We start from the raw sequence: 12494 nt of genomic DNA, 5'->3' as shown, positions 1-12494 counted from the left end.
TACAGATGTAATTTCCCTATAATGCAATAGATCAGAGTATAAGATGTAAACATGTATATACGTATATATGTATAAATGTATAAGAGTCACATGTTTCCCTGGCCAAACAAAACTTAAATACATTTTTCTATAGAAACACACAGACTATAAAAAAATTGCAACTAATGTGAAAGGCACAGGCTTAAAAGAGAGTTGTTAATAAGACAACTGAAGAGGCCGGCACCGCGGCTCACTAGGCTAATCCTCCGCCTTGCGGCGCCAGCACACTGGGTTCTAGTCCCAGTCGGGGCGCCGGATTCTGTCCCGGTTGCCCCTCTTCCAGGCCAGCTCTCTGCTGTGGCCAGGGAGTGCAGTGGAGGATGGCCCAAGTGCTTGGGCCCTGCACCCCATGGGAGACCTGGCTCCTGCCATCGGATCAGCGTGGTGCGCCGGCCGCAGCGCACCGGCCGCGGCGGCCGTTGGAGAGTGAACCAACGGCAAAGGAAGACCTTTCTCTCTGTCTCTCTCTCTCTCACTGTCCACTCTGCCTGTCAAGAAAAAAAAAAAAAAAGACAACTGAAGGACAATTTATAAACCCTGAGTAGGATGACTGGTATTCAGGTTTGAACCACCTTGGGAGAAGCAGCCATGTCCCATGACCCAGTCAAAGGAATTGTTTGATGAACCAGATATTGTAAATAGGGTTTTCTCTGGGAAGATTGCTGTATACCAGTTACACAACTAAATGGCTATTGCTGTGAGTACAGGAAGGATCAAAGTAAATACCACTATCAATCAAAGGAAGTATAAAAACACACCTAGGAAAAATGACAAATTCAAACCACTGGGTTAATATCATTTTAGTTAAGTGGTACTATATTGAGTTTTATAATGATTATATTTGGATATGTCTTATGTACTATTTAAGGTACTTAATGTACCCAAAAGAATCAATTCAGACTAAATTTATAAATGGAACCTAAACTGTTTAATAGTATTGTCTGGAAATTAAGTTTAAAAATTGGTATTCAAAGTTTTGCTTATTAACCATCTTAATATAACAGATTGACCTTTAATTAAAAATCCAATAATACCAAGCATACCTTTGGATATTAAATATTAATAACTACCATAAAACACCCTTACTTTTTTCCTAATGACAAGTATATTAACATGCGGCATTCTTTCATGATTATGCCCGGCCATGGCACTCCTCTCAGTATCACAAGAACCCTGACATGCTATGGGGAAATGGTCTGTGTGGAGGACACACAGCTGGCAGCACAGACATGCCAGTCACAAACTTCTGGGGATTATTTATGCATTTTTCTCTGGATAAAGATGTGGCCTCAATGATGCCAGATTTTGTAAAATAGAGTATTTGCTGTCTGTGAAAATCTCCTTGGATTGGAAGCACAGAAAGTGTATAAATGCTTTCCAAAACGTGATGTGAAACTGAAGTGTAAAGGAATAGAGCAAGAATTGAAGGTTTTCAGACCCAGTAAGACGTTATGTTGGGCAGACGGCATCTTCTACATCTCTCAAGAGTTACCTTGGAGGGTCAAGGACGCTGCACTAGGGTTAGGCTGGGTCCTGCTCTGCACTACCACCTTGCTGCCTCTGGGTTTAGCTATGCTTTAGCAAATAAGCCAACAATGTATGGTCTAATCTCTTAAGGGTGTGGTCTCTTCCATGAAGCCATGAGGTGGATATGTTGGTATATTCACATCATACAGATGAAGACATTAGCTTTAAGAAACTTTTCCAAGGTCAAATGGAAAAGTTTTAGTTTTACAAACTGACAAACTGCTCTTTTCCATTTCATAAAATAGTGTCCAGTGTAGTAAAGATCTGTGGTTTCTTCTGTCGGCCAAGATTTCTTCCACTTGGGAACTGCCCTGCCCTTCACCTGGTGGGGCTGTCAACTCCATGGCCCTGCTTCCTCCACTAAGAGAGTTTGAGGAACTGAATGAATACTAGCGATTTAAGGGCCATGTTTTCCCTGGTATGACTAGCTAGGCAGAACAACATAAGTCAACAGCTAACGGCATTAGAATGAAGTCAATAAAGGCAAAAGAAGAGCTGAGAGAGTCAGAGTCTAGACTGCATCATTGGAACTCCTAGCTCCAGCCATCACTACAGCCAGGGTCATCACCAGATTCTCCCGTATTCTATCTCATCTTTGCACTTTCTAGTGTATTCCATTGAAACCAACTTTTTAGAAGCTACTTCTGTCACAATTATACCAATTCTATTGCAATTAGTTGAGCAAGAGGAAGGATTATTTATAACAGTAGAAATAGTGAGTTTTTTCTTTGATAACTCATCAGTCCATCTTTACAAATGAAAGCAGTAATTATTGTTAGCATCAAACCTACAGATAATCTTGTTTCTAAGTGAAGATTTTAAAAATAAAAGAGTTATCCTTACCTCATGCCACTGTCCAACTGGCTGGTTTTTTCTGTGTTGGCGTCCCAGAGGTAAATGCAACTAGATTTCTCAGCAATCACTGCTAGGATATCCCCATCTCTATCCCAATCCATAGCAACACAGTTTCTTCGAGAAAGGAAGGCAAGGCATCACTATGCATTTTATTAAGTAGGGGAAAGAAACTTAAATAGTCACCTATTTGTGACTGTCGTCTACAAAAAGACCATTTGATCTACAGGTTAAAAACTCTGTACAATGAGAAATCCAACCGAATATTGCTCTTGGATAATACTAGCTTCAATTTTATGTTGTGGAAGGGATAAAAAAATTTAACTTCTCTTTTTGATACCATTTTCATATATTGTTTTAAATATAATTATACCTAGTAAAGAACCTGACCTTTTGGTAAAACAAACTCATCAAGTGCAACCACAAATGATTCAACCAACATGCAACTGAAATGATCTGGAATCAACAGTTAATTTTTACAATTCAGTTTTTAAAGGTTATTTCACATTTATAGAGAGGAAAAGAAGGTACTGATAAGAAATGAAGTTAGATATAGAAAAACTGGTATGAAATAGATCAGGACTGGCTAGATGTAGGATTGCAAACAAGGCAAAGATTGAATTCTGAAATGGCATGAAATGTTATTTTCATTTTATGTTGTCACAGAACAAAGAGCAACTTGATTAAGGTTATGACATAGTTAGAAACAGGAAATGCTTTAATATAAGTTGTGTTCTTTAAGACTATCCCCAAATGTTCAGAATTTAGAAACTTTAAAAATTCTTAAATCCTTTAAAAAGAAACATTGTTTAATGCTATTTTTCATTTTTTTCCCCCGAAACATCTTTTAGTTCTTTTTTCCATGGATTTTTTGAAGTCCCCTTGTATGTCTCAATTTATTTGTTCCACTCTTCGTGGCCTTTTAGCTTGTTTATAGTATTTTTTTTTAACTTTTATTTAATGAATATAAATTTCCAAAGTACAGCTTATGGGTTACAATGGCTTCCCCCCCATAACTTCCCTCCCACCCGTACCCCTCCCCTTTCCCGCTCCCTCTCCCATTCCATTCACATCAAGATTCATTTTCAATTCTCGCTATTTTTCATTTTGAGATTCCTCTTGGGTATAGTGGCTAAGCCATCCTGACTTATATTTAAGAAACTTGAAAATTATTTTATTCTTCAAACTTTTACAATATGTTTTGGGATTTTTATTTAAAGATTACTTATTTACTTGAAAGAGTTATGGGGGCAGGGGGAGGGTGAAGCAGACAAGAGAGACATAGAACACATATGAATGAGAGGGAGAGAGGGAGGGAGAGAGAGAGAGAGGGAGAGAGAGAGAAATCTTCTATCAACTGGTTCCCTTCCCAGATGGCTGAAGCCAGGAGTTTCATCTTGGTCTCTCACATGGCTGGCAAGGGCCCAAACAGCTGGCCCATCTTTTGCTGCTTTCCCAAGTCATTAGCGGGGAGCTGGACTGGAAGTTGAACAGCTAGGATATGAACCAGCACCCATATTGGACAGTATCACAGGCAATGGCTTAACCCACCATGCCACAAGGCCAGTCACACATTCTGGGATCTTAACTGTTTCTAATATACTCAGAGATGCCGGGAGTATGGAAGAAGATAGCTTTCAAACTGTCGATACAATCAGCTGCCAATTAAATATAGAATTTTATTTATTTGGAGAGCCTTTGTTAGTAAATTCAACTGTTATGATAACAGCAAAAGAATTCAGAGGAAATGAGGCCATTATGCAACTCAAATAGATGTCACAGAGATCATACAATAAAGCTCACTCAAAGAACTCAAAGAAGTTCTTTACCGAGTGTTCTCTTATTATGGACATAATTACTATACAGCTATTTTGACCCCTGCTTCCAAGAATGTAGAAACCAGAAGCAACACTTAAGGGCATGGACAATGCCAATGTGGTAGCATTATGTGGACAGGGCACAGTAGTGAGTGGGAAAAGGCTGTGAGAAATGGAGATTAGTAAAACAACAATTGCAAAAATGGCCAATAAACTATAGAAAGCAGATATGAATTTAGATGGCACAGCAGCATAGGCCATAGTGAGAGATACTATGTATCTTGATAACAACTATCAGTAGCATAACACAGTAATGATTACAATGAATCATTAATCATTTAAACTGTTTAAGTAATGCTTAATCTAGGATGATTTCTTGAAAATGGATAAAACAAAGTCTTCATCCTTTAAGAAGTATGTAATATGGGGCCAGCGCTACAGTATAGCAGATAAAGTCGTTGCCTGCAGTGCTGGCATCCCGTATGGGCACTAGTTCGAGTATGGGCTGCTCCTCTTCCGATCCAGCTCTGCAAATGCCTGAGAAAGCAGTGGAAGATGGCCCAAGTGCTTGGGCCCCTGCACCCATGTGGGAGGCCTGGAAGAAGCTCCTGGCTCCTGGTTTCAGATCAGCCCAGCTCTGGCCATTGCAGCCATTTGGAGAGTGAACAAACGGATGGAAGACTCTTTCTCTTTGCCTCTGCCTCTCTCTAACTCTGCTTTTCAAATAAATCAATCAATCTTTAAAAAAAAAGTATGTAGGAATTATCTATTCTTCAATACTTTTTTATACTGAAAAGACTAAGTGGATACATATTTTGGATCACTGATCCAAAAATATGAAATACTCTAAAATTTTCAGATTTTGAACTTTCAGAATAGGAAGAACTGGAAAAGTTCATGCAAATATTTCCAAATCTGAAACACTTCTGATCTCAAGTATTTTAGAAAAGGGACATTCAACATATAAAAGCTTTATTGTTCTCTGTGTCTATATACACTTAAGATTGTTCATAATTACATAAGAAGTATTCCATATGGACTGACAATCCCACCTTAAAGTTTCCCTGTGAACATACAGATGATTATAAACTCTAACTCATATGCTATATGTCCACATATTTCATTACAACTCACAGCATTAAAACATCACTTTGCAAATTATAAAGCTTCATCTAATTATAATCTTAATACTTTAAAAATATCTTTTAGGCAACAAAACTTGAAGTTTTTGATCAACTTCTGTACTTACCCAGGTAAGTTAATTTCACTTCTTTTTTGACCATGGCGATCAAAGATTTTCACGATATGATCAGCTCTAAAAGCAATTAGAATATAAACATATATTTAAATATTTCTTTTATTTAATCTATGTATATAAAAAATTAAGGTGTCATTCAAGTTCTCTCATGATCATAATTTGGATCCAAAAAGCTATTACCTTGGAAAAGCTCTATGAACAGTGATGTTAATGGAGATGAACAGAATTCCTCTTCCCGTATACAAGTGTCACACAACCACTCAACTCATGAACAGAAGGCATGGTAAGCAGGCACACAACTGTTACTTTAAACGTTCATCGGTAGGCCGGCGCCGCGGCTCACTAGGCTAATCCTCCGCCTAGCGGTGCCAGCACACCGGGTGCTAGTCCCGGTCGGGGCGCCAGATTCTGTCCCGGTTGCCCCTCTTCCAGGCCAGCTCTCTGCTGTGGCCAGGGAGTGCAGTGGAGGATGGCCCAAGTGCTTGGGCCCTGCACCCCATGGGAGACCAGGAAAAGCACCTGGCTCCTGCCATCGGATCAGCGCAGTGCGCCGGCCACAGCGCGCCGGCCGCGGTGGCCATTGGAGGGTGAACCAACAGAAAAAGGAAGACCTTTCTCTCTGTCTCTCTCTCTCACTGTCCACTCTGCCTGTCAAAAAAATAAATAAATAAATAAATAAAAAATAAACGTTCATTGGTTTCTTACCCTGATACTGCAAGGTAGTTGCCAGATGTTTTTTGCCAGGTAAACTGTATTGGTGTGCCGTGCCAAGCCTTTTCTTGCAGTGAGAAGACACGCTATAAAACAAATACAATTTTTATATTTTCAAAACACTTACAATCAAAGGTTGGGCAGAAAAGGTGTCAGAACATAATCATGAAACAGAACCCAGGATGTCAAAGACTTATGTTAGAGTTTATCCAAAAGACATTAACAATAAAGCAAAACCAACCAACTGGGTTACACTATATAGATATGCCGCAACATACAGAAGACCTTTAATTATAAAATTTGGCTTTTGAATGTTTTCTTTGGTTTCTGAATGTTAATTGTAAAAAAAAAAACTTTTTGTTTTATAGATGTTGAAGATTAAAGTAATTTAAACTCGATTTAATTAATTACCCATGGCATGGATGTGAGGGATTAAACTGAACAAAATTGCTATTTAAAAAATCTATTTAAATATAAAAGATCTATATTCTTTCAAAATTATTTCTCCCTTTACCCTTGAGTTAAATTTTTATCTCCATTAAGTGTTTAATGTGAATGGGCAGATTATTTTTTTACAAATATTTTTATTTACACAATCTAGAATTGTGGTGATGAGTATGGAAGCCACAAACCACATGTGGCTACTGAGGACTTATAATATGGGTAATCACGGTCCAGCACTGTGGTGTAGCACGTAAAGCTGCCACCTGAGTGCTGGCATCCCATATGGGTGCCGGTTCGAGTCCCAACTGCTCCTCTTCTGATCCAGCTCTCTGCTATGGCCTGGGAAAGCAGAAGATGGCCCAAGTCCTTGGGTCCCTGAACCTGTGTGAGAGACCCAGAAGAAGCTGGCTTCAGATCAGACCAGCTTCAGCCACTGCAGCCAATTGGGAAGTGAACCAGCGGATGAAAAACCTCTTTCTCTCTCTCTCTCTCTCTCTGTGCCTCTGCCTCTTTTTAACTCTGCCTTTCAAATAAACAAATTAATCTTCAAAAAAAAAAAATGGGTAATCCAAATTTAGATGTCCTATGAATATAAAATACAAATCAGATCTCAAAGGCTATGATAAAAAGAACACAAGCGATGCCATTGATAATTTTTATGTTGATATGTTATTATACATGTTATAATGTTGAAACAATAACATTTTAGATATATTGGGTAAGGAAATATATTAATTGTACCTTTTTTCTAAGATTCATTTACTTGAAAGAGTTACAGAGAGACAGGGAAACGCAGAGAGGGGTATTTTCCATCCTCTGGTTTACTCCTCCAAATAACCACAACCACCATGGCTGGCCAGGCTGAGGCCAGGCGCTTCATCCAGGTCTCCCACGTGGATTCAGGGGCTTCCACTGCTCTCCCAGGTACATTAGTAGGGAGCTGGATTGCAAGTGGAACAGCAGAGATTCCAACTAGCGCCCATATGGGATGCTGTTGTTGCAGGCTTAACCCATTAGGCCACAAGGTCAGGCCCAGTTTCACCTGTTTCTTAAAAATTTAATGTGGCCTCTAAAAATTTGAAATTACATTGACTCACATTGTACCAGACATTGCTAATCTAGAATATTTAGTAACATGAACTTGAAGAAATTCAGATTTTAGTACTAAGTTATTTTTATCAGGGGGTGGGGGTGGCAGAGGCCCAAGCATTTGGGCCAGCTTCTGCTGCTTTCCCAGGTACATTAGCAGGGAGCTGAATTGGAAGCGGAGCAGCTGGGCCTCCAAGGGGCGCTCATATGGGATGCCAGAGTCACAGGGGGCTTAACTTGCTGCTCTACAATGCCAGCCCCAGTATCAGGTTAAATTATAGACAACGATGACAGCTATCTCTAGGCACATGAAGTTTAGATATAGAAGCCTTGAGAGTGAGGGGCAACACTTTCAGTGCTCAAAGTAAACATCAGAAAAAACATCCATTAAATGAAATGTACATCTATTGAAAGCAAGTGTTATAATCACTAAGAATACTGGAAGCAGAGGTGTGCTATAATCGCAGGTGCACACAGGTGTGTTGAGCACGAAGTCACCCACGAGAAAAAAAGGATATTTAGAAGGATCTTCCTTTTGCAACTTTGTGACTACATTGCTCCGGAACCCCTACAAGTTTAAGGATGTCCTTAAACTTGAATTTTTAAATTGATCTTTTCGCTTCTCCGCCAGCGCAGGGCAGGGGGCTACTGCTGTGGAAAATCGCAAGGGTGAATGAGCGGCGGGCAGAGACCGGGGCGCGCAGGGACGCCGCGCGTGGGACGCCTGAGGGTGCCGATTTCTCAGTGCACAAGGTAAACTCGCTACCAGGTGATCTGTAAACGGGACCCAACTCCAGGTCATTCTGCCGGAGGCCTCGCATTCTTTTTAGGGATGGGCTTGCCAGAGCGTTCACCCCCAAAACCACGAAGCCCTCGCGACCCCGGATCGGGTCATCCTACGAACGCGCCACACGACCCGTCCTCTCCGCCAGCCAAGCGGAGCCCGGGCGTCTTCAGATCCCGGCTGCCCATTTCCGGCCGCGGCGGGGTCCCTCTGCCCGCCCCTCTCCTCCACCCGCCGTCCCAGAAACCAGAGGCCTCCCTCTCCGCCCGCTCCCGTTTTCTTTCCTTTCCCCGCAGTCTTGGACTGGGCTCCCGCCTTCTCCCTCCCTGGTAATCCCACTCCTGCCGCACCCGAGAGGAGGGAAGGGGGCACAGGCACTCTCCTCAGAACGACGCGGAAGGGTCAGCGGTCGCGTCCTCCTGCCCCCCGGGGATCTGTAAGTTATTTACCTTCATCTCAAAGCTCCAGCGGCCGCGCGATCTTTTAAGTGCGCAGGCGCACCCAGTCTCCTCCGAGAAAGCCAGAGCGTTCCCGTCACCCAGGAGACCGCGCGAGCAGCGACCAATCAGCAAGAGCCAGCTGAAAGGCGGTGCCTCGCGGGGCGGGGCCAGGCAGGGGCGGGTGAGAGGCGTGGACTGGAGTCACGTGACGCCGGCCGAGCTCAGCCCTGGGATGGGCGTCACGAGGTCTTCTCCTGCTCCGCCTTCCTGGCGGGGCTCTCTCTGATTGGATAAAACTCAGAGATTGGCCAGGTGGAGGCTTGAAAGGCACCTGGCGGGCAAGGAACTCAAGAGAGAATTGGGACGCGAAGGGATACCGTTTAAGGAAAGAAGACACAGAATGTTAGATAAAAGCGGGAATTGGCTTTTGGGCCAAATACTCGTAACACAGCCCGCGCAAAAAGAGGGTTTGGGCGACCCTGCCTGTTTCTGGGCCTGAAAAGATGAGATGTGAGAAGTAGTTTCAGGATTGTTTTGTTCCCCCTCAATTTCAGCAGAATTGGCTAGCGGAAACGGACGCGAGCAATGAACTCTCATAGTTTCCTTTAGCGTTTGAACCTGGTGGATTTCCAGATAGTATACCGTGCTTCATTATTGACAATGTCAGAGTTCCTGCTTTCCCCGAATGTCTGAAACTGTTGAAGCAGCCCACTTTATGTGTTGTTTTTTGTTACTAACGTCAGGTGGAATCTGATGGGCTTAGAGAAAAATAGTGATTTAAAATGATTAACGATGGATGTTGGCAAATGTTTAAGGAGGGTGCTGTTCCTGTGCATCCTTGTTTACGGTTAGGTTGATTCCTTAATTCCATAATTCCTTAATTCCTTATGCAGCCATTCAAGGTTCGCTGAAGTTGAAAATTAATCTCTGCTGGCCTTATGTTTGCAGCTTTAGATGTTGAATTTCAGATTCAAGAGCTGCTCAATGAGATGAGATGTCTTTACTAGGTGGTTGAGTGAAAGGGAAAAAGGTTAAAGAAGTAGAATTTCAGAAACTGTCCACTTAGGCAATGTTGGAAACACAAGGAAACTTTGGATTTAGAGGGAAATTCACGTATAGAGAAAATTAGGCCAGAGAAGTGAAAACTAGGAGAGTGTGGAGTCCTGAAAACCATGGAGAAATATTTCTAGAGGTTCAAACTAGAGATTAAAAAATTATTGCTGTGTCTCAGAAGAGAAAGTTAACATAGAGTAAAAGAGAGGACAAATGTGAGAAGTTGTAATAAGTCAGCTTATTTAGAGATACTTAGGCAGTTTTGCTGGGCTACCTGCCACCCCGGGGTAAGGGGATTTTCTTAGTTGCTAATTCCATTTCTTGTTTTAAGTCTATTCAGATTTTCTGTGTCGTCTTGAGTCAGTTTTGACAGTTTGTTTCTTAACCTAGATGAAATGGATGAATTTTTATTATCCATTTTGTTGGTATACAGTTCTGACTATACCTTTATATTCTTTTTAAAATTTTGTAAGATCATTGGTGATATCTTCTCTTTTATTCCCTTTTTTAGTTATTGAACCTTTTCTTGTTTTCCCTGGCCAGTGTAACTAAATACTTGTTGCTTTTATTGATCTTTTCAATGAATTTTGGTTTTGTTGGTGTTAGCAGTTGAATTATGTCCCTTTTATTAAAAAGATATATGGAAGTCTTAATCCCTAGTGCTTGTGAGTGTGGCCTTATTTGGAAATAGGGTTTTTTCAGATGTAATTAAATTGAGATTTGTTTTTGTTAGTGTGGGCCCTAATCCAATCTAACTAGTTTTCCTTAAGAAGAGTGAATCTTGGGCCCAGACTTAGAGGGAGCATGTTATTTGACCACAGAGGCACAGACTGGAGTGATTCAGCTGCATACCTCGTACCGCCAAGGATTGATGACCACACCAGAAACTTGTTAAAAGGCAGGGAAATAATCTACCTGTGTATGAGGACACAAGGCCTTGTCAACACTTTGAAGTAGGAAGTAGGACTTCTAGTCTCCAGAAGTGTGAGACCCTAAGTTTCTGGTGTTGTGAGCTATCTATTTTGAGGTACAGACAGTCCCCAACTAATAATGGCTTGACCTATGACATTTTGAATTTATGATGGTGTGAATGTGATGTGTGTTCGGTAAAAACCATACTTCATATTTGGAATTTTGGTCTTTTCCAGGGCTGGTGCTATGTGGTGTGACTCTTTCTTGTGATACAGGGCAGTGGCTGTGAGATGCAGCTCCTGCTTAGCCCTGAGATCACAAGGATACACCACAGATACCCTGCATTAGCTGCATTGCTGGCATTTTCTGGATACAGGTATTCAATAAATTACATATACTATTCAAGATTTTATTACAAAATAGACTTTGTATTTGATTTTTCCCAACCATAGTGTAAAGTAAGTGTTCTGAGTGTGTTTAAGATAGGCTATGCTAGGCCGGCGCCGCGGCTCACTAGGCTAATCCTCCGCCTAGCGGCGCCGGCACACCGGGTTCTAGTCCCGGTCCGGGCGCCGGATTCTGTCCCGGTTGCCCCTCTTCCAGGCCAGCCCTCTGCTGTGGCCAGGGAGTGCAGTGGAGGATGGCCCAGGTGCTTGGGCCCTGCACCCCATGGGAGACCAGGAAAAGCACCTGGCTCCTGGCTCCTGCCATCGGATCAGCGCGGTGCGCCGGCCGCGGCGGCCATTGGAGGGTGAACCAACGGCAAAGGAAGACCTTTCTCTCTGTCTCTCTCTCTCACTGTCCACTCTGCCTGTCAAAAAAAAAAAAAAAAAAAGATAGGCTATGCTATGCTATAATATTCAGTATATTAAAAGCATCTTCGACTTGGGATAGGTTTACCAGTACGTAATACCATTGTACATCAAGAAGCATCTGTAATTTATTACAGGAACTGTAGGAAACTGATACAGATTTTGATACCAGGAAGTGGGGTGTTGTTGTAACAAATGCCTGAAGACTTGGAAGTGGCTTTGGAATTGGGGAATTGATAAGAGGCCAGGAGAATTTTGAGGCACTTAACAGTAGAGCCTAGACTGCCTTGAAGACATTATTCATTGAAATAGAGACATCAAAGTTACGTCTGTTGAATGCTCAGAAAGGAGAAGCTTTCTTTTGTCTTAGAGAATACATAGATTGTGAAATTAGAATTTTGCTACCCAGATTGGAGAAAGACTGTTGCTGGGCATACGGATGTTAAAAGGGTTTCTGGTGAGGCTCAGATGGAAATAAGGAACATGTTTCTGGACACTGGAGGAAAGGCTTTCCTTGTTATAAGGTGGCAGAGAACTTGAATTGTGTTGGGTGGAAAGCAGAACTTGTAAGAGATGAACTTGAGGTGCTGGCTTTGCGGCACAGCAGGTTAGGCCGCTGCCTGCAATGTGGGAATTCCATATGGGCACCGGTTCAAGTCCTGGCAGCTTCTCATTAATGGCCTGGGAAAGCAGCAGAAGATGGTCCAAGTGCTTGGGGCCCTGCACCCATGTGGGAGACCCAGAAGAAGCTCCTGG

At 42.1% G+C, this 12494-nt stretch overlaps 1 protein-coding gene across 2 annotated transcripts in view; it reads right to left on the bottom strand.

Annotated features, from left to right (window-relative positions):
- WDR19 (WD repeat domain 19) overlaps nucleotides 1-9123 on the bottom strand; it is an 89900-nt gene extending 80777 nt beyond the window's left edge. The window contains exons 1-4 of one of the 2 annotated variants that reach the window (XM_008275097.5): nucleotides 8971-9123; nucleotides 6199-6290; nucleotides 5485-5550; nucleotides 2410-2535 (exon numbers count right to left, since the gene is read on the bottom strand). In XM_008275097.5, coding sequence (XP_008273319.1) covers nucleotides 2410-2535; nucleotides 5485-5550; nucleotides 6199-6290; nucleotides 8971-8976 — 290 coding nt within the window. In that variant the 5' untranslated portion in view covers nucleotides 8977-9123. Of the gene's footprint in view, nucleotides 1-2409; nucleotides 2536-5484; nucleotides 5551-6198; nucleotides 6291-8871 lie in introns of both variants that reach the window. The other variant, XM_051842452.3, reaches the window with a different exon arrangement.
- Between the last annotated feature and the right edge of the window lie 3371 nt (nucleotides 9124-12494).

The sequence above is a fragment of the Oryctolagus cuniculus genome, chromosome 2 (assembly GCF_051225735.1).
Source record: "Oryctolagus cuniculus isolate XC-2025 breed Fujian yellow rabbit chromosome 2, ASM5122573v1, whole genome shotgun sequence".
NCBI classification, from domain to species: domain Eukaryota; kingdom Metazoa; phylum Chordata; class Mammalia; order Lagomorpha; family Leporidae; genus Oryctolagus; species Oryctolagus cuniculus.
Note: the sequence above shows the minus strand (reverse complement) of the source record. Positions and strands in the feature narration are given on the sequence as shown.